Below are 22545 nucleotides of genomic sequence, written 5' to 3'. Positions count from 1 at the left end.
TTTACATGAAAACAAGATTACAGGAAAGCTTAAAGGAACACCTGAAAGAAAATGCCCCACGGGTGTTTTTCTTTCTGCCTACAGGAGGTGCCTGTTAGGCATCTGGTATACTTTTCTCTGCTGTTGCTTTAGGCAAGGAAAGTTAGGCAGCTGACCTTGATAGAGTGATTCAATGAACTCTTGTTTTCTTAAAGTGAGCTACAGGACACTCCATTTTCTTCTAGAAATCCTTCCATCCTGTGATTCTTTTTGGCTTTTTGAATTTCTCTGTCTGCTGCTTTCACCTGTGGAAGTGCTATCATCACTGCGAGCTCAGAAGTTGTCTGCAGACAGCTGTCCTCTCAAAATCATTCTGTCAAATGCCTTCCCCCAGTTAGCTCCAGTCACCTGAGAAAGGTAAGGCAGGAGCTGTACCCTGCACTAACTAGATCTTGTGATAGGGAGAGCAGCCTGCCCCAGAGAGCGACCAGGTTTGTAAAACTAAGGTCTTGTGACCATCTGCCTGCCTTTTTGACATTCAGAAAGAAGGGCAAGTAATGCCTGACCTTTTGTGACTTAAGTTTCTAAAGAAAGCATCTGGTTTTGAGTGAACTTGTTGCTTTAGCCAGTTTTGTTTTCATCTGGGGAAAAAAAATCAGGTAAATGTCAGAAGTCAAAATGCAGAGCATGCTCTGGCCAGCTTAGAGCTGTAGCTTCTCCCTGTTCCTGTGCTACTTCTCTGATGGCAATACCCAGTACGTGTGTCCTGTTGTGTGCATCTATGTGATGTGCACCCACATAATGGATTGTAAAAAGAAATGTGACTGGTCAGGCACAGCTTTGACATCAGAAGTGGCCAATGTGCCATGATAAAGGCTGACATGTGTCTTCACTTAAAGATATTCCATAATCTTTCTGTTGCATATTTAATGTTTAGAAAATCTAACCCAAATGTGTTGAAACCATGGCTGTGCATGCAGTTCCTGCCACTGGTTTCAGTAGAGTTGGGCAGTGCTACAGCTCCAATGCCCAAAGACTTCAATGAGAAGGGACTAAAAAACCATTTCTGAAAGTGTGGCAGAAAGAGAGTTTCTAATGGTTTAGCAGATTAAATTAATTTCAAATACTTTTATAAACATTTAATCCAGATCACTTTTATAGGGGAGGGTATGAGAAGAAGAGGTAAAAGAAAATCTGAAATTTAGAGTAACAGTTTAATTAAAAGCATTATTATAGAGAGCTAGGTACAACTCATTGAAAATATACTTGAATGAGATTTCTTTTTCAGATGCAAATAATGCTTTTCAGATTTCTGTATTTCAGACAGTGCTAACCCTGGTTGGTGTTTCCACTTAGCTATCATTAACTTGGATTTAACAGTGAGGTGGGTGGGATCTAAGAGAACAGGGACCCCAAATGAAAGAATAAATAGCCATGCAGTAAGCTTTGTACTTAAGAACTTTACATTGTATTGTATTGTATTGGAACAAGTCCTGCCATAGCCATAAATCTTATTTTCATTTATAAAGTGAGCTAATTACAATGGTAATGCACTGTCTTTTTGAACATGGTATTTCAAAGAGATTGTATTACTGTTGTTATTATTAAAGAGTATGCCCCATGGTTCTTTCTTAAATTTTCCTTTTCTGGGAGAGACCCAAAGTGTGGTTCTTTGTTTCTCTTCATTAGCATAATGAAATCTCACTTTCCAATAAATATACTTTTTTTTTTTTTCCTTAGAAAAAGTAGTAAAAAGCACATTGTTAGACACTTTGTTTCCTGCCCTACTGTAGTGCCCATGGGCTGGGGCTATGGGTTTTTTTTGTTTGGTTTTAATACAAACAGCACCTGCTGATGGCCTTTGTTTATAAAGGTTTAAAAATATAAAGGAGTCTTTATTATTTAAAGCTTCAATACTACTGGTTTGAATTGCTTCACTGTAAAGGCTTCTGCATTTTTTGAGAAGGCAAATTACCAAAGTCCCTTGATTGAACAGAAGAAGAATGAGGCATGGCTATCTAGGTGGCCTGGGAGGATTTTCTGCAACTGGCCACCTATTGCTTGGATAGCTATTGGAAGACAGACACGGGGGCAGCCAGAGGCTAAGTTGCTCTGTTCAGTACGGATATCCATGGTGGTAACTTCCGTGGTGACGGTAGTCGTCTTGGTAACCTTCTTGGTAGCCCTGGTGGTAGCTGTGGTAGCCATACCCACCGTACTCATCATCAGGGCACTGCATGCCCAGCGACTGCTGGATTGTCATTTCCTGGCGCCGGAGCTGCATGGAATCAATCAGGTCATACACAATTGCCATAGACCACATTGGAGAAGGATACCAGGATTTGACGTTGCCGTCTTTCCCCACTAGAAGCATGGAGAAATATTCCGGGCTAATTTGGAAATAATTCCGAATGTCTTTCACCAAATTAGCCGGGATGTCTTCTCGGTCTACAGTTGAGCTTCCTAGAAAGTGATCACATAAAATCAGCATTAGCATTTTGTTTAGGTGATGATGATGATTTCTAGGTAAAAAAATTAGCAACAGGAGATGGGATATAGCCCAAGAGTTGGCAATGTAAAATTATTGTCATTTGCAAGTTCAGATCCATTTCCTGGATCTGAAATAACTGTGAACTGAAGATGTATTTTTAACAGCTTTTTAAAGTTTAGTAAACTTGTCCTTATTCTCTTATTCATAGGTTATTATCTATGTACTTATCCCATGCTCTTATTCTTCTGAAGCTACTGTAGTGTGGTACATCTTTTTGTCACCCAAAATCCATGAACTTCTTTGATGTGTTTGCAGCTTGGGTCACCAGTTATGTATTGCAGAAGGCATATGTGAAAAACAGTAACAGTGAAAGAAATTACAGGAATTGAAGTGTGATAGAAGAATGGCAAGGTTCAAGCCTCAGTCTTGAACTGTCATAATATGTGAGGTGTGGGATGTGGTAGATGTCATTTCCCCTTCAAAGTATATGTTCTAGGGTAAATCTGAAGAACTCCAGATGTGTGAGGTCTGTGTTGGGTGAATGTAAGACAATTAAGATCAGTGGGCACATATTTACACAGTTGGCTTGGCAACAGGACTCTTACATGGTGGCATACAGACTTAATATTCCTGTGCTGTAGAAGGACGAGAATGCTTTCATGCACAGAGCATGAGTTGGAGTACAGGTGGGATAAATAAGCTGCTTTCTGTCTTTGTTCCTCCACTGCTGGAGGCAGTTGTTTGGATTAGTTAGTAGAGGAGCCTGCAGCATTTGACAATGGGACTCTCTCAAGGATCTACCTGAAAGAGCTGGGATGCAAGTGGAATACTAAAAAGAGTTTATAAGAAAGATGGAGAAAGACTTTTTACCAGGGCCCAGAGTCAGAACAAAGGGTATTAATTTTACACAGAAAGAGAGTAAATTTAGATTGAAGGAAGAGGTTTTTTAGGGTATGGATGGTGTTACCCAGGAACAGGTTGCCCATATGGATGCTCTGTCTCTGGAAGTGGTCAAGGATGGGTTAGATGGGACTTTGAGCAACCTGATGAAGTGAAACATATCCCAGCCCATGGCGGGGGGTTGGAACTTGATCATCTTCAAGGGGTCCTATTCACTCCAGGACATTCTATGAATATAAATGAGGGATCCATAGAGGAGAACCTGTTGAGTGTGTATTCACAATTAGCCCTGCAAACTCTTGAGCATGTAAAAAAGCACAACCATCCCTGTCTCTGACAGCAAGGCTAGAAGAAGAGTGTACTGGCGACTGTAAGCTTAGGCAGGAAATCAAAATGTGAGATAAATTTCAGATATTTGTGCTTTTCTGTCCTGAAGAACCTATATAATATTTAGTCCAGAAGCACCAGGAAAGCTTTTGTTTTCTTTTGTGTCATCTTACTTCTTAGAAGAAACAAAAGAGGAAAACAGTCATACTCATCCCTCTAAAGAAATTACAGCAAAGAAGTACTCAGCACTGTATAATGCTGAAGAAACTGGAAACAGTCACTTACCATTAATTGGATACAACTCTAAGACACCTCCAATATCTTCTCCAACTCCTAACAATTTGAGGATAGTTATGTGGCGCAGACCTGTGGAGGAAATGAAGGTTTTGGGTCAGACCAGATCTTTGTGCTTATCTTTGGTCAGATTTCAGTTTGATCAGCCAGGTCTGTGATTGCTAAGTAAGGGTCCAGTTTCAGCCAGCCCTCCAGAAGAGTTACTGATTTCTATGGAGTTCCTGCCAGTCACATCACCTGTCCCAAACAGGATAAGCTGATGTGTTGAGTAAATGTGATATCAGTTGCATAAAGCTGTTCCAAGGCCAGCAGCATGGTGATGTGGTTCTCTAGCATAGGGATACACCAGTAAATTACAGAGGGCATTCTTCAGCTCCAGAATCTTCCTGCACTGTTTTCTTCACTAGCGAGGCTTTTATTTATACACACAGCAAAAAATTATTTAGAGGCAATATAACCTATGCCAGTTAAACTCTGAATGACTGCAGGGAATAGCTTATGAAAGATACTCACTTCTTCCATTTGATCTGCACAGAGGCTTGGACTGTTGCCTCTGCTTTGAAGAAAGACCTTAGGGATAGCAAAGACTCTTCATGTAACATGAGTCAGTACAATCTATTGTTTTAGTTACATCTTTGATGTAGCTGCTTTTATAACTTGGAGGTGAGATGCTTGGAAACATGCCACTTAGTTAAAAGACCCATTGACAAATGCTTTAGAAACTCACTGGATCATGTTCAAGTTGTCCCTACCAAAGGGTGGGGACACTCAACTGTTTTGACTATATTTTATTCTTCAGAAAACATTTTGCAGTGGCCCATGCAGTTTACTTTAGTACTTTTCCAATGAGGTGATGCTGATGCTCTGAATGAAAGCCAGGTGATTATGAATAAACAATCACACTGTGCAGATCTCCCTTCTGATGGAATTGAAAGGCATAGAAATAGCTGTTGAAAGGGACCTGTTTCATTCTGTTGGAGTCAAATCTAGCATTGCTAGGAACTTCAGGAGTAAGCCTCTGCATTCCATGACAAGAAAACAGAAGAGTGCCTCTGGGTCTTGCCCTTAGTTGTCTCCTGGAGGAACTCCTCCCTCTACACTGACTATGTAGGTGGATCTAAAGTACCTAGTTATGAGTCAGGGTGGGCTTTTATTGGATGGAAATGGCTTCCATTAATATTTTTACAGATTTTTGCAATGAAACAGTAAGGAGAAGAAAAAAAACCCTGATGTCCATGCATCTCCCTGATGCCTGGCCCAGTTCTCAGTTGGATCTTAAAGGATCTACTCTTACCAAAGCATTTCCTTGTGTTGTTAAGTTGTGCAGTACAAAAGAACCTCAAAACAACTCTTACTCTCCTGAATTACAAGCCTGAAAAGAAACTTTGCAGTGCTAGCATTTTCTGCTACATTAGCGTAATGTTTCAAAAATTATTCCAGGGAACACTTTGTTTAGCTGTCTTAGCTGCCAGTGTGCTATACTACCTACTTAGCACAATCTTCCATTTGCATCTGGAGGAAAATTTTCAGTTGTCAGACTCCTCAAACTGTCCAGGTTCAAACTTGAGCAAAGGAATCCATCACATCACCAGGAAGGATGTGGTTTGGGGGAGCAAGACTATAATTCTTTTTGACTCACCAAAATTGCAGGCTTGTCCACTGAGAGCAGCAAGCTGCTGGGAATAAGCCCAATCTTCATCACTGGGAGCAGAGATCACTACCAGCCGCCTTCTCCATCGGAACCTGAAAAGAGAGTGTGGCCAGGCATGGTCATGACATGTGACTGAAGTCCTATTAGCATTTCTGTTCACTGTGGGCTGAGATATGTCATATCTCTCACAACTTCTAAGTAACAGCTGGATGGGAAATCTTCCCAGTTCTGTCTGTCATTGGGAGAGGATAAAGCTTGTTTTGAATTTTACAGCTCCAAAACTTTCAAAGAAACACTTGCAGTGCTGCTGCTTCACCAAACAAACACTTCAAAGTTTACGATCTTTTCTCAAAGCCCCTTCAGTAGTTACAGCAGTGCTGAGAAGTGTATATGCAAGAGAGAAGGATTCCTGTGGAATTCCTCACTAGACATTTAGCTTTTGCGTCATTCACCACTGCTGGAACTGCACAGTTATTTTGCAGTCCAAGGGCTGTCTGAGAATTAGGGTGTATCTTCATTTCAGACATAACTCATACTTCTGTGTAAATAATCACTGACCTCTTTTTTCTTTCCTGCACCACGTTTGCTCAAAATACCTTCACCATGGCTTTAAATCTGAGCTTGTTTGTAAGTGTGTGTTTGTGTCAGCCTGTGGCTGTATAAGGCATATATGGGGCAATAAGATAAACCTTGGAATCTTTCTTTAATAGGGGCTGCACCATCTCCCCAAGATTTTGCGTAAGGATCTCCTGCCTTTCCTGTCAAGGAAAGGCAGTGCCATAAGGACATCTGAAATCTTTAAAAATTCTAATTCTAGAGGTTTTTAATACTCTCTCAACAACTTGTTTTTTGAATATAGGTACTTCTCCACTTAATCTAAATAAATCAGATTTATAGGAATTTGCAAAGCTGCAGAGATATTTTTACAGCAGGAAATGATCTTTTAAATGGATACAGATGTTACTCTGTTATAATAATAGCCTGCTTTTCTGCTTTACCATGTGAAGATCTCAAAATGAAGGCTAATGCAAAATGTCAATTCTTCTTCACTTAAGAGAAGCTGAAGATATGGTGGGACTTGCTCAAAGTCAGAGAAGTTGTTAGAAGAGCAGGGCATGCTGAGATCTTTGCTTGTTGATTGATACTGATTTATTTTTTTTACAATTAGGGAAGTAAATCCTTGAAAAGCAAACCTCCTCAATTTTCATCTTTCTCAGGAGAAAAAGCAAAGAGACATGAATGTGTGTGTACAGTTAAGTGAATAGGAATGAGAAGCATTAAGGATCACATATGTGATGTGAAGAAAAGGAGGGAAATTCTGCGTCATTATTCTGAAAATGGGGAACAAAATACTGTTTGTGCTCTTTTGTATAGAAAAACACCTGGATACCTACCAACAGTGAGTGAGAATGTGGCTATTGGATCACATTTTGCCTAGGGAAAAACTGTGAGTCACTTTAAGATACTTTTGTATTTATTTCTTTTTTTTTTTTTTTAATATCTCCTTTGGAGTTACACAGAGCTGAAAAGTGTTGAAAGCCATTCAAGCTGTTTATTCCCCTGCCCCAGGAGCACTTATGCTTATGGAGGTATGCTTATCTGGGACTACATCTTAGAAATTAATATAGTTGGTCCTTCACACTCACCACACTTCACAGTAGTTTGCCAATATTAATGTACAGATTTCTGCTTTATTTCTGACATCAGAAGCTGTGGACCAATACTCCTGACAAATCTTCCAGACCCTTCCTTGTGTGGATCCTTTCTTTTTCCTCTGTTTTGCATCCTGTTCTGATGTGTGAGCCCAGAGAGCAGCACAGCCAGTATCTAGGTTTTAGAGGGGGACTCACCCCCAAACTCAAGGTTTTCTTCCTCCTATGTGTTGCTTTTAAGCATTACTCAAGCTGGCTCTGGCTCTCATGGTCTCCTTTCACACCAGGCAGGTTTTTTAAGAACAATATTCCCATTATTATAACTGAGCTCTGCAAGGAGCAACACCAGGGAGATGATGCCAAGGCTGTTGTTCAATAGGGAACATGATATTGGACAAATCTGGAATTAATTTTACTGGGAATCTGACCAGTTAATGTGGTTAGAGAAGTCCACCCAATATTTAAAGCCTGATGCTTGTTTCAAAGACAACAAATGCATTCTATGCAGCAGCAGTTCTGTTTATAGATGCAACACTGCATTTTTTGTGCCCAGTTTTCTAATGTGTATTTATTACTGGGGCTGTTTCCAAGCAAGGAAGCATTTGGGGCCTGTCCCTTTCCAGTATACAAGCTCTTTCTTGTGCTGATCCGCTGTTTCCAAACTGTGGTGGTTCTTGGTGGTCTCACGGATGAATCACTGGGACCTAAACAGGAGCTGGTGAGGTGGGTGGGGTGGATCTTTTTGAAGGTGCTCTTTCTGTTGAAGCGGCCATTGAACTTTTTAAAAAAAAATTATGTATCAACAACCTATTCATTTACTTGTTGCTCCTTTCCTCCTCATCATAATCCATCTTGCTGCCTCAGTTATTTTTAAAGCCATCTGGCATTAACAGTGTATTCCCATTCTCATGGTAGCTGAGGAAGATGCAGTTGTAACAGATAAGGTCTAGAATGATAGGATAGCCCTAATTTCATGTCAATTATCCTGTGATCGTTGAGAGAGGGCTGTAGCTGCACAGCTCTTCTGTGGGTCTGAATGGCCACAGTCCAGATAAATTTATTGCCTGGAATTTAGATCTTGGGGTAGAGTAATAACACAGTATGTAGAGATTGCATAAACAAAATTGTCTTTCTGTAGAAGGTCTCCAACATTTTGCAAAAGACATCTGGAAGACCGTTAACAATATGCATGACTAATACTGGCAAAGACAAACTGTTATCTCAAGCAGGATAAGAAGGAAGTTAGAGAGAATTTAAACTTATTTGGACTATATGAAAGGGATTAGAATGGGATTAATGAGATTGGGATGGTTGATGATCAACACACATAAACACTGTGTTTCATACGTGCAGCTAACATCTGTGAATTAATCCTTATTTGCTCTTCTAATGCAAATCGGTTTTATTATTTCCATGTCATGATGGGAAAACTGAGGTATTGAAAATCAGTGTCCAAGGAAGATTAGTTCCTCAGGAAACATGCTTCCTGTCTTTCAGCATTCTATACAAGACTTCATTCAGCTCTGACTGCATCTCTCTATTTGCTTAACATTGTAAATACTTGAGAAACCTGTATTTAAAAATCCTAGAAATAGTTGTATACATGGGTATTTTTCCAGTACAATGATAATTGGAACTTGCAGCAGATAAGAACAGAAGGTGATACCTGGATAAGAAGCTCTCAAGGGATTGCTTCTTATCTTCTTTGCAGACAATGCCCTCTTTTTTCTGTCTTTCCATGTCTTTAATTCGTGATTGGAAGGTGTCAATCAAATCAAACACAGACTTCATTGCTATGGGTACTTCATAGTATTGCTGTTAGGAAAAAAACAAGACAGGTGGGTATAAGGATGCTCATATTAGCAGCCTTTCTGCTTATATCACAGCACTGTAGGATATTTAGAGATAAAAGTATTCTAACTCGCATGCAGACAACAAGGCCTAAAACAGATCAGAAACTATGGAAAATATAATTGTTTTTGTAGTCAGACTACCCTTTGGAAGGGGCATATTTTCACTACTTGCCCAAAGTGATAAGGCCATGGCATTGCAGTTATTACATGCTTTTGTAAGGCCATTCAGCTAGAGGATTGTCCTTATGCAATGTGCTGTCATCCTGTTGAGCAGCCAAACTTTGTGTTTTAGAATGTCAGGTACTACATTAGCTGTGGGAAGGTTCTGTTCCTCATCATTCCAGCAGAAACACAATTCCTGAGATCCTTACTCCTATAAGTCCAGAAAATGAAGATAGCTACCTATGTTCTGAAAATTTTGCTTGCTGTTTTTAGCTTGTCCTCCAGCAATGACCAGGTCCTGCATCAGTATCTTGTGTGCCTCACATGCAAGTGTGTAGTATAATTTCCCAAATTTTTAAATTTTTTTTTTAGTATGTTTCCAATGCATTTTCTTTCAAGAGAGCTGAGTTCAAAGAGTTGAAACCCTCACCTTGACCTTCATGTCAGTGTCTGTCAGCACCATGAAGAAATCATTGTAGGTCATCCCATACTCTTTCCTCAACTCACTGATGAGCTGCTGGTCCACAAGATCTTCATCTTCTATCACTTTCATGGGCTTTTCATTATCTTAATGTGAAGCAAAGGAGAAATAAAAATAGTCATGGAATCACACAGCACTTTGCCTTTAATTTTGCCTCAAAGGAAAAGGGGGAATTAATTTCTTAGAAGCTCTCTTCCTGCTGCATATTCAATGTATTACAAAACATGTGTGTGAACTTTTCATTCATAAGACTTTTAACTGTCTAGTTTTCCATCCCAATAGTCTTTGAAAATTAGTCAATCCTATGATTTACGCACTTCAGTATTTATCATTTGTATGGTTTTTTGAAAAATATTGCTTTTTCCTGGGAAGATCTCTGAGATTTTTTTCAATATGCTTATACATGTATATGCACGTACAAATCATTTCACCAGCTTCTGAAATGTAGCCACTTCTGTAATTGAAAATATAAATTTTGACAATGTGCATCATGAGCAAATGAGGCAGCAGAGGTGATTTGAGGCAGTAAAATATAGCTAGAACCCCTTGAGGTTGGCCAGGACAGTAGAGTTAACCTTACCAGTCTTAAAATTTACATTTAGTGACTACAAGAAATCAGAAACTATCTTGAATGCTGCAGTGTTAGCAGCATACCTCTCTAGATACCCCAGTATGGCACTCCCTCCTCCTTCTGCTTGCTGATTCTAGCAGTCTGACAGGCAAAAACTTACTTTTTGAGTACAAATTGTACCTACTCAGTGATCCACTCTAAGAAAACATTCTGAAACAATGAGAAAAAGACTTCTGAAGACTGAGATTTGAAGACAAGCCTGTGGAGGCACTGAGGTTCCTTACATCCTGTGGAACCAGGGTGAATTGCAGTCAAGTTCTGAAAGTCTGTGTCATCAGCACAGCCTCAGCTGTAGCATCCAGCACAGCCCCATACAACTGCAGCAGTGCTGAAACAAGCCTCAATATGCAATTGTAGGCCTGGAAAGCTAAAGACAGGCTAAATCACACACCAAATGAAATGCTACCTGCGCACCAAGAGCTCCCTGCAAACACTGCTTGCATATGCCCTGTGACACCACTATGAATGCTACATTCATATCCTTAGAAATCCCATGGCTTAAGTGACCTACAGCAGGTCATCACAAGGTGTAATCCAGAGGTACAACTTTTCAGTCCCTTGCTCCATAATTATTTGTCAAATATTTGTCAAATAGAGATGTGATTAATTGATCCAAGTTAAGAACACAGCAATAAGAAAGATTTCAGTCATTATACAGAAAAGCATTTTAAATAATTTTCTAAATGTACGTAGCCTTTAAGGAGCATACTGATCTGATTCAAATTTTACAGTTGGTCCATCCAGTGTATAGACTGAATGAAACTTCTGAATTAAAATTTTGGGCAAATGTCTGAATTAGAATCTGATCTTTAGGTTTCATACCTTGAGCCCACTGCTTACCAAAAAAAGGCTGAGCCAGCAAATATTAAAATTTGGTTATACTTATCATGCTATATATCTAATTTATATGATTTTTCATTGTTATATGTTGAAAGTTTTATAAAGAATTAATGAGCAATGTTATTCAGTTTTGGTTGGATGGATTGATGGATGTGCTAATTGGTTATTCACTTCATAAATATATATAAATCTTTCATCAGGTGCTTGATGAGTGAGATTTATGCATTACTAGTGACAAGTATGACCATAAGAACATAGACCAAAAGTTCATGTTTAAAAGCAAGGACTATCTCATTGGCCTAGATGGAGACAGAAAAATGCAAACGTTCTTATTGTGAAATGTGATGGAAAACAGCTAAGATAAAGGAGTACCTTAGACCAACTGACCTATGGCACCCTTCTGTTTTAAACTCTAGATATCAATATGAAGTTAGCCCTTTAGAGCTTCCTTTTTAAGAGACTTTCTTTCAAAATTTACAATGAAAAGAAAATTAAATTACAGAGTGAAGCAGAAAAATTCTGTATCGAGGAAAAATACAGTCCCAAATAAGTCCAAAGTAAGTCACAAAGACTGACCTGCTTTTCAAACTTGGAAATTATTTCTGTGGAGAAAAAAAGAAGTTAATCTAATTGCCTCTTTCCAAGTCACTACTTGTCCCTGACCGCTGCCTCATAAAGGACATCTGAGATCCGTATGACGATCCACCAGAGCTGAGACTATGCTACTTCCTGCAAAGTCCTTGCTCTCTTTGCTTTATCTCTGAAAGAATGGAGAAACATTTCTCCACAAATCTTTGGCAGCTAGACAGTCTGGGAAAATGAGTTATCTTTAGAAATAATTCCAATGAGGTTACAAAGAAGGCCAGCAGGTTGCTTTAGCAGTACAGTGGCCTAATAGATTAGGTAATTGCTTTGATTATAGGATGGGTAGCCAGGGGCTGATGTTTAGCTGATTAAAACCCCTTTTCCCATAGGGGAAAGAGACCATATTTACTAACTTGGGCTGAAGAGAAGACCTCTCCAGTGACACTGAGCTTTTTGTCATTCCAGTGGGAAAGTGGGAAATACTCTCTGATTTACTGTGAACTAATCTCAACCAGTGCCACTCACTCATTCACCACTTCTAAATATGTTTGAAATTTCCAGTGAAAAGTCTTTTCTGTTGGCTTTTCTGTTGATGTCTTTTGTATTTCAGACCCAAGATGCAGCACTCTGAGTACACCTCATCATGCTGGGTGCTCAAGCTTCTCACTACAGAAACATACTGTGTACAAAAGGTTTCTTAGGAGCTTTTGCAGCCTCTGATGTTCACAGAGAGTGAGCTTTGAAGAGGCCATACAAACAGGAAGGGTGGAGGAGAAGGGGAGGTAGACAGATATTTGTATTATTTATTTGTATTGTGTATATTTCTATAAAGCTCAGGATTTGGTGTTTTGGGAAAAATTATAAGGTAAACTTCAGGAAAAGTTTAACCTATACCCTTCTAAATCTCCTGTTTTTCTTCAACCATTTAATTCCTCCTATGAGAACTCAGCTGTTAAATACACTTACGTGGTTTGGGGAAAGTTTGGATGGCGGTTAAGTTTAGAACAAGCTGAAAGAGTATGGTCTGTGTCAGAGTGAATATCTGAATATTAGCCAGACTAGAGCTAAATATAATCCTAAACAGTCCACTGACAGGCAGATGGATCTAGGTACACAAAAAGTGACCTTGAGTAACCTTGGCCTGATGTGGAAAATCCTGTACTGCTCCAGATTTGTCAAGGAGGTGCACAAATTGACAGTCTGGCAGGATTTGTGACTCACTGTTGTTCAGGGACACAAGGCTAGGTCCTGTCCCTCTGAGAGCAGCAGAAGCACAGCTGGAAGCCAGACATCAATCTGTGATCTTCTGGCCATTTATATGCCAGGCCTGAAACACTCTGCAGCTGGTCAAGTCCTGAGCTTTCTGTTCCATCACACATCTTTTCCCAAAGTTTGAACTTCACGGGGAAAGATGTGGTGGACTTGTAAGCAAAATTAGAAGCTTTTATTCTATTTGCAGTATAGAACTGTAGAATATTCTTATTTCTTTGGCTTCATCCAACAAAGCTCTCACAGTGGTGTTAATCTTTAGAAACAGACAGCAATGCAATAGTTCAGTGATTCAAGAGATAGCTAAGCTTAAGTGCTTTGCTGGACTGCAACCTGAAATCTATGTCCAACCATTATTATTACAGAAGGACAGGTTATCACTGTCTTTGGTGGGTGCTTCCTCAGGACCTGAACACTGACAGCAGTTGTTCCAAAGCTACCTAAGACAGATGGATGCCCAATGTCACCTGTCTAAATGGAAACTCTGAATATGAAGATGGTGACACTAAATATGTCTAAACGAGCTACTTTTCAGGTCCTGCATAGTCTTAGATTTTGACCCAAGGTGAGGTGATTTTTCCCTTTGCTGTCTGTATTGTGCCTGTGAGATGGAAAGAAAGTATTAAAAGAAAAAGAACCTAGCTGGAAGTGGTCAATTTTCATGCTGCTGTTGTTCATGGTGCCAAAAATTGTGATGACTGAGATCTTCCTTGTTGCCATCTTGCAGAAGCTCTCCAGATACTCATCTCGCTGCTGTACGTACATGGTGTTGTCCGCCTTGGGGGTTGTGATCAGCTGGTTGGTGGCAGAGACAAAAGAGTTTGTTTAGTATAAAGAATGAAGCAAGTGATTATTTTACTGGAGGAGGACTAGTCACTGTCTGTAAGCGGGGCCCTCTTTCCCATAAAGCTGTTATTCTGTTTGGAGTATACCTTCATGCCCAGGCCTGACCCAAAGACATTTAGCCAGCTACAGGAAAACCTTTGGAAGCATGTACAGCTGGTTGCACCAGCTCCTCTGCTGATTCTACCACAATGCTGGTAGAAGCAATATTACTATATTTTACAGAGAGCCACATAGTCTCCTTTTATCCCTTGCCCTGCCAGTCGCACCACCTCCCTCACAGCCTTCAGTGGTGCTATGACTCACTCACAGTGCGAGTCCTGGGAATGTGGCAGCCTCTCTGCTCTCATCCCATGGTCCAGGCAGGGCTCCCGTGGCTGTTTTGACTGCCAAGGGGGGAGTACAACTAGGGCTATATGAGTACTTATGTAACTGATGGCCATCTAAGAAGACCTTGAAGACTTGCTAAGGCCACTGTGACCTCATCTGAAAATGACTGATTTTGCTTTTCTTTGTTCTAAGCCACTTTGATGTCTTATGGGACTTATACTTGTTCAAAGGCACAGATGTGGGTGAAAAGAAGGAGGAACAATTACAACAACAAAAGTATAAAAAGCTCTAAATTTTACAGTACTTACTTCAAAGCCTTCTAAGGATTGCAAAGATTTAATTTTTAAAATGTTTAGAGCACATGACTGATCCTTCATTAGTGACTGAGATGAAAATATTCCAGGGAAGGGGTGTGTGTAACAACATTCAGTGATCCTATGCAGCTGTTTCCAGCAGAAGATGCATAGGAATGCTGCAGCTCTAGCAATGTAATCATTCTAACTAGCAGCAGTGAACTGCAATCAAGCACCTGCCACTGATCCCCCAAATACAAAGGGAGCTGGAATATGGACTCAAGCTTTACGATTTAAGGTCACAAAAAATCACCAAAATCCTTCAATTATAAATTTACGCTTTAATCTGTATAAGGAGTAATAATTTTCTTGCTGCCTTCTGAAGTTTGTGGGGCCTGAAGGCTAATTTTTACTGTACACTCTTTATAAATCCAGTTCATCAGTGTAAAAACATTTCTGGGCTTATAAAATCTGCCTCTCATTTATGCAAAGGCCCCTGGCATGACTACAGCTTTGGGACATGAAGGTGAATGAGAGTGACAGATACAAAGAGGATTTGGTTTCTGGGGTACAGCATGTAACACATTGCTTTTAAATTGCATATAAAAATGCTTCAAATTAAAAAAAAAGGATCATGAGAAGGGATTGAAGACTGAGATGACAAACAGACCATTGGTTTATATTGTCACCTAGTTTTGGAGGTCATAAGCTGGAATGCAGAGTCAAGCCTGAATCTGATCTGCTTCATCAAACCTTGTAGAAAAAGCAAATTTCCAATGAAAGCTTTGTGCCAGGTCTGTTTTAACCGAGACTGTATATGCACTGTCTCTATCAGTGTTTGCATCACAGAATCACAGGATGGTTTGGGTGGGTGGGAAGGGACCTTCGAGGTCATCTTGTTCCAACCCTTCTGCCAGAGGCGGAGACACCTTCCACTAGACCAGGTTGTTCAAAGCCCCATCCAGCCTGGCCTTGGACACTTACAGAGATAAAGCATCCACAGCTATCACTCCCTCTTTTTCATAAGCTCTCTTTAGGTACTGGAAGGCTGCTATAAGGTCCCCTTAAGCCTTTTCTTCTCCAGGGTGAACAACCCCAACTTTTTCACCCTGTTTCCATAGGAGAGGTGCTCCAGCCCTCTCATTATCTTCCTGTTCCTCATTTGCATTCATGCGTGGGTGTGTGTGTGGATGTGGGTATATATGGAGTGTTACAAATAAACCGTCAGTTGGCATTTCATCACCACAGAGAAATAGACAAAAAACCCAAATTCACAAGGCCAAAATTTCTCAACATTTTCAAGACTGCAATAAAAACCTCACTATAGAGAGGTGAGGCTGTTTGACTCAAAACCCATATGTTTTTTCAGTTTCTGCACCTGGGACCTATATTTGTCATTAATTGAACTTAACCTGGAATAGACTTCAGAATTCCAGATGTTTGAAATTCACACTGAAATCTGAAATTTTTAATGATGTAGAACTTCAAACCCCATGTCCTTGTTAAAAGGTGTTTGGAAATGGACTGAAATGATGTCCTTGGAAGCTAGTCTGAAAGACAAAAATACAGCAAAGCAATGGGGAATAACTTGGGTAGAGCTGCTTCTGCAGCAATGTGGCCTAATTCTCTAGAGAGGGAGTTGAGAGATTCAAGATTGTTCCCCTAAGGGAAATGAACAGTTTGATTGGAAGGAATGCAAATAGGCACGTGTGGATTCAAAGAGGCTTGAGAAGTTCTTTGTTTTCCGCATGTGCTGTGTGTGGCAATGAGAAAATACAGTTCAGCCACTGCTTTTACTAATAACTGAACAAAACCTATTCTCCAGGGAGCTTCAGAATAGGCAGGTTGAAGATGTTATTAAATTCTGGAAAAGTAAGGTGCAGCATGGCACCATCATTTGTCTTCAGTGAGTTCTGGCCTGATAACCTGAGATTGTGCAACTCTTTTCTCAGAGATCCAGCTGTGAGGTGGCCCAGTATCAGAAGGTTCAAATTTCAGACAATCCTTTTAGTTGCCAGGACTGTGGTAGTGTTATGAATTAGCAGTCTGACATCTGTGAGCTTTACTTTTGGCTCTCTTATTTTCAAGTTTGTTTATATTTATCCTGATGCTAACATATATTCTTGGAAACTGCAACGAGACCAAATTTCAAGGATCCCAACTTCTACATAGTTTCTATCTCTGAGCTTTTGTTTTAGCTAAATTAGTTAACAAGTAACTAATAGGCTTTATTTGCAAAATTCAGTCAAGTTAAATTTTTTCAAATTTCTGTCTTATTTCCACTTCTAGTGCTAGCTCCACACAGTCCTTACATCTTGAAGAACGGGAAGGGGGAGAAGAAAGTTGCCTTGTTTTCAGGACCATGAATCATCAGCAGAATGATTCATTACATTCCAATGGTTGAAATCTTAACTTGGCATCTTAGATTGGCACTTTAGCTATTTGTACTGGAATAAGGATCAGGAAAGTCAAAGGCATTTGTGACAATGACTATTGGACAATAACTGTGAAACAGACCAGCTTGCAGTAGGATAATTGGAAGAAACTAGCTCTCACAAGAACATTTTTAAATAACTGTTTTTCAAAGTGTACCCTTCAGGATATGGGTCATCTGCCAGAAAAAACATTTGCACTACAACTAAAACTGTTTCCTGTCCCAGGTGAAGTGGTTTTTATAAGTAGTTGGAAAAACATACAGCACTATAAAACCTGGGGACAAGTAACTCCAGACCATGCTGAAGTTCTCAGGCTTGAAAACTTACTGGAGTGTTACAGTTTAATACAAACAGCAGGAGAAAATCCCAAACCAAAATAAAATTTGCACAGGATCTCTGAAGATGTCTGGGAGATCTGATGCCAAATTCCCATCCCTCAGGGCATCTGATCACAAGCCTTTGTGCATATCCTCAGTCAGACATACACTAGTAGTGCCAAGCCACCTGGCTTTCTTCCAGCTTTAGGACACCAGCACGAGTATGAAGCAGGTGTGCCAGCTGGCAGGACATGCAGAGCACTGAAATGTGGTAACTTTGGCAAGTACCCCAAGGTGATGAATGGATGTAATCCACACTGGAACCTCATTTTATTGATCTTAATGATACAGATCCTGACACCTACATATCCACTGGAAGCAATATAATCTGATGGCTATATGGTGGCCGATAGAAGTGGCTGGGAGTTTTATCCAGGTTTTATCCTAATCTCTGGATGACTGATTTTTACACTGCATGTAAGATTTCCAGTATGAGGCTGCGAAACCTGTTGGAAACAATTATTTGGGTCTACAAATTTTATCTCTTAAGACAAAAGCACCAAAAAAGAGTAATGCAAACCCACTTTAAACTTACAGTTCCACATATTTCTATGAGGGAGATTCAACTTCATTTAGGTACTAAAATTCAGATGAATGGATTACTTACAATAAGCCTCCTCTTGCCTTCAAAATATTCCAGGAGGTTAGTTGCTGATTTCCTGGGTGGCTGTAGGAAAGTCTTCTTGTTGGACTTAGGAAAATCCTCATTTTCAGTTCTGCTTCCCTTCTTCTTCTTACTGCGGTCTTTGTCCTGCTTGCTCTTTTTTTCAGCTTTGATCTTCTTGGTCTGCTTCTCACTCTTCTGCTGCTTGTCAGATCTGTCCTTCTTCTTTTTTTTCTCAGGTTTATCTATTCGGTCATGCTTCTTTGATTCTTTTCCTTTCTTTGGGGGAATATTTCCTGCTGCAAACTGTTCCTCTAAATGGGAACTAGCAGGTTTGCTTGGGTCATATTTATCTTCATACTCATTACTGAGTATCTTTGCTTGGGTCTTCTTTTTTGGTGGTTTACTCTTAGTTGGTTTGTGTTGCCCAGGTGTGACATTCAGGTCCCTGTGGTTAAAGTCCTTTCTGTCAGTTCTGTTATCTTTAAACCTACCCACATTTGCCTTTGTATAGTGCACTGAGGGAGCTGTTGGAACTTCTGTGAAACTGTCATAGCTGGCAGCCTTGTTTGGTTTCCGTGTGGCTGCCGGTTGTTTCTCTTGGTGGCCGCGCAGTCGGTCCCTCCGGTTTGTTTTCCACACAGGAGAGTAGAAGTCCTCAGAGGCTGTGACTCGTGGTGTGGTGGCATCAGGGGCTACTGGCAGCCTGTGGTACTCTGTGGTGGAATGTGACTTCATGGTCCAGGTCCTCTGTGTGCTGGGGAGCAGTGTAGTTGTTGTTGTAGACCGGCTGGCTGTTGTCACTGCATGGGTGGTAGCACGAGTAGTTGTGGTGGTGGGAGGGAGGGTAGTGGTCCTTACTGTAGGTAGAGGAGTGGCCACTGTGGTTGTCATTGGTTTCCTCACTGTTTTGGTCCTTGTTGGCTGATTATTGCTCTTCCTTGGATCCTCCTTCCTTGCTGACACCTGGACATGTTCACTGCTGGGGATAGACTGCATGGTGCCCCCATTATTGCCTTCCTCAACCACTTGCCCTTCCACCCCAGCTGCTTTGCATGTCTGGATGAAGCCCTTCTGCCTCATCTTCTCAATTTTTCTGATGGGGTTCTGATCAATGACTTCATACATGGCCTCCAGCCTGACTGGGTAAGGATACCTTTCCTCCACTTGCAGGGTTTTCTTCAACAGTACCATGCCAAATTTCCCTTTTTCCAGTTTCAGAAAGCTCATGAGCTTAGGGATGAGGGCAGGATCTAGTGGCTGTTCCAGGATTTTTCCTTCATTGGTTATCCTTCTAACCTTTCCCCCTTCTTCCCCTTCTTCATGGAACAACACAATCTGCTGAATGTGCCTCTCAGCCAATTCACAGTAAACATCATTTTTCAGCAGGCTCATCATGAGCCGGTAGTAGCCCTCAGAGGCATGGGGGGCAGAAATGACCCACACCCGATTTTTCCCAGCAAAGCTGGCCAGGACATTGGGAGAACTTGACCCTGAAGGGAAACGTACCACTCGTGACTGGGTGACAGAGGATATCCCTTCATCCTTAATCATCTCAGACTTGGGGTATTTGGCTGCAGCTGTGAGTCTCTGTACCAATCTCATTCTGGTCCCTGTGCCCCTGGCCTGGGAACGTGCTTCCCCTTGCAGGAGGTTGGCAGGTGGCTTTGGAGATGCTGAAGAATCCCTCTTGGTGACAGGGTGTTGAGGATTTGGGTTTGAAATCCTTAGGGATGCTCCAGACCTTCTCAGGAGGCTGCTTGAAGCCCTGTAAGCCAGAGGCACTTTCCTAACTCCATGGCTCCCTCTTTCCACTAGCCTCTCCAGCTTCTCAGAGCCACACATTAACCATGCTGCCCACAGCAGGGCTAAGCTGAGAGCTGGCCTCTTCATTGTGCAATCTGTGTTGTGTGGGGGGAGGAGAAGGAGAAAAATTAGATGTTAACAGTATGATGATAACTTGCCCAAGTGATTAAAAATGCAAAGCACAGGCTGACTATTTTGTGTGATTTATAAATGCTTGATTACACCTCAGTCCTGCCTTAGTGACTCTGTAAGTTTTATAGTTATTTTTGGAAAAACACAGAATGGATCACTTTACAAAAAAATGAGATCATCCTTCTGTAACACGATACTGTCTATCTAAAACAACACCGTGATCTGCATCCTTCTCTCTGTCTCTCACTCTCCCCATTTCTCTCACACTCTCACTATACGCACATGCAAACACACACTGAGCAAGGGTCCCGTACACAGAGCAGAAAGACAAGAATTTGACTTGAAACTTACACTCTCAGGGAAGTTTCCCTGCCAGAGACGAATTTTCACGTCTTTTTCCTTTAAAAGGAGACTAATGCCATTCAGCTTTACAGTTGTTCAGTGATTTATATTTACGCAGCTCAACAGGTCACAGAGCCTGTTGTGTGTCTTTTAATTTTCTTCTTCACCTTCTTGACCGGCGGGATGAGGTTAGCGGAAATTTCCTTTGTGATCTCTGCTTCTCCATTTACCTGCAGGTCTGGAATTTTGCTGTACCGGTTACCCACACAGGCAAGGATTTCATTTAAGGAGAGGGAACTTCTGGCTGCTCCAAGGCTCTCTTTTAAACTTCCCAAGCCTCCTTCCCACTCCTTGCTTCCTCAGTCCCGTTTAGCTCCTTTGTTTCCAGAGAGGAAAGCACCAGCACTAATATATTTTCCAGGCTGAAGAAAAACACAGGAATGTGATGCTGAAAAAAAAAAGAAAGGACGCTTCCCTTTCCCCCTTCTCCACACTTTGACAAAAGCAAATTGTAAAACACTCGTCTTTTTTTCTTCTTGGCTGGCCGCGATCCCAGAAATGTCAGGGCAACCCCAGCCCTGCTCTGAACCAGCCTCAGACAACGGTGGCCACTGGAAATGGGGGAAACTTCACTCAGGATTTAACAGCTCAGCAGAACCCGCCTCCTCCCCACTCCGACACAGCGAGGGAGGAGGAGGAAGGCTCCGGGGGCTGAAACACTGCACAGCATCACAGAGCACTTCAGAGAGGGTGACTCCAGCCTTAACTCTTTCCTTCACATATCCCAGCTCTCTGGTGTTCTCTGACTTCAGCTTTTTCTTTCCTCCCACCAAACTGACACCGGATAAAAAAGTATGTTTCTCCATCAGTCTCAATAACAGCTCTGGTATTTAAGAATTATTAGTTTAAACCTTGTTATTTCTGCCTTGTCTTTCCCCTTTCCTTGTTTTTTTTTATTGTTTTCTGGGAGTTCCTCAGTGAAATCCAATTTTTTTCTTCACTTTCCAGCCAGTTTCTCTTTCAGGTCCTCATGTATGTTAGTATATTCTTTCCTCAGACATCATATGGACATGACTGTTTGTTAATTTGTAGTTTTTAAAGAGATCCGTCTGTTTACTATTGTACTAAAATTAGAGTCATATCTATTTCCCATGGATGTGCACCAGCAATGGAAAAAGTAAAAAGAGAAAAGGTACAAAAATACCTACAGAGACAAGGGTAAAGGCAGGGTCACGTCCTTTGCTCTCCCTCCGTGGTGTAAATGACACCATTCTATTGAGCTGACGTAAACTGGCACAGCTTTGCAGGCAACACCTGGTCTTTAGCTGATTCACACTGGCTTCAGTGTGCCGAGCACCTTCAGTGTAAAACACCACTTAATTGTAGTTGATGGGTAACACTTAAAAATATCCAAGGCCTTAATACTACCTTAACTGTTTTCCAAGATTTTGCTTATTGACAGGGATGCTGTTACATGTCTGTGATAACACACTGGATTTGAGCTCAGTTACATTGTCTGGAGGTGAAGGTGCACCTTCTACTTTCCTTGAAGTTAGTGTTTCAAAGAAGAAACCTTTCCTTTTTTTTCTATCTTACTTTCTTAGTTTTTATGTAAGTTTTCAAATGCACTGATAAACATTAGTAGTGATTTTGTTAATGTGCATTCGGTTTGTGTTTTGTGGCCAGTGGTTTGCCCTGGAGGTAGGGGAGAATGCTGAATGCCTGTGCTCCTATTAACCTGCGGGCAAAAATGCTCAGCCTTTCCCAAAATATCACATCCTGCATTCACTGGGAACTAAAGAGACCGTACTTCTCACAGGAATCACAAAGCTGGAGTTCTGTGGAGTAAGGGTGGGTAACATTTTCCACTTAAATTAGTGTCAAGCCTGCTGTTTTATTTATCTTGACTAGGAAAAAATGTCATTAAAAATTACCACGTTTCATGACAACATTTTAAACAGACTGTAAATAAAAATGAGGTTTTCATTTCAATGTTTCATCCAGTTTCATTACAAAGATTTTAAAAAGAAGTGACCCTACAGTGCTGAAGCCAAGTATTTGATTTGGGGTAAATAAATTTAAAAAATTAAACTTCCTCAGTTTTCTTGGTTTGGTAATAATCTGAAACCACACAGAGGCAAAACATCTCTCATCTGCACAAGTCTAGTGATGCCAAGGAAAATACGCTTAGTACATGACAGCAGAGGAAAGAAACAGATTTCCATATTAGCTTTGCTGATCTATCCTATCCAATTATAGATATGCTGA

At 40.8% G+C, this 22545-nt stretch overlaps 1 protein-coding gene across 1 annotated transcript; it reads right to left on the bottom strand.

Moving 5' to 3' along the window:
- Nucleotides 1-1424: 1424 nt before the first annotated feature.
- CCDC80 (coiled-coil domain containing 80) lies at nucleotides 1425-20933 on the bottom strand. Its single transcript, XM_058864453.1, has 8 exons — nucleotides 20287-20933; nucleotides 18001-19898; nucleotides 13754-13910; nucleotides 9740-9876; nucleotides 8961-9109; nucleotides 5631-5734; nucleotides 3983-4063; nucleotides 1425-2442 (listed from the first exon to the last, which is right to left on the bottom strand). The coding sequence occupies exons 2-8, from the start codon at nucleotides 19888-19890 to the stop codon at nucleotides 2096-2098; spliced, it is 2865 nt and encodes a 954-aa protein (XP_058720436.1). The 5' UTR covers nucleotides 19891-19898; nucleotides 20287-20933; the 3' UTR covers nucleotides 1425-2095.
- Between the last annotated feature and the right edge of the window lie 1612 nt (nucleotides 20934-22545).

Source organism: Poecile atricapillus, chromosome 1 (assembly GCF_030490865.1).
Source record: "Poecile atricapillus isolate bPoeAtr1 chromosome 1, bPoeAtr1.hap1, whole genome shotgun sequence".
In the NCBI taxonomy this organism is placed as follows: domain Eukaryota; kingdom Metazoa; phylum Chordata; class Aves; order Passeriformes; family Paridae; genus Poecile; species Poecile atricapillus.
The sequence above is the reverse complement of the archived record's forward strand: the minus strand, read 5'-3'. Positions and strand labels throughout refer to the sequence as shown.

Excerpts from the sequence above, each read along its gene's own strand:
- CCDC80 (XM_058864453.1), bottom strand. The coding sequence starts at position 19,890 with ATGAAGAGGCCAGCTCTCAGCTTAGCCCTGCTGTGGGCAGCATGGTTA. Across the intron at positions 9,877-13,753 it reads AATTGACCACTTCCAGCTAG|ATAATGAAAAGCCCATGAAA; the intron begins GTTCTTTTTCTT and ends CTTCACATTAAG. Across the intron at positions 2,443-3,982 it reads AGAGTTGTATCCAATTAATG|GAAGCTCAACTGTAGACCGA; the intron begins GTAAGTGACTGT and ends ATCACTTTCTAG.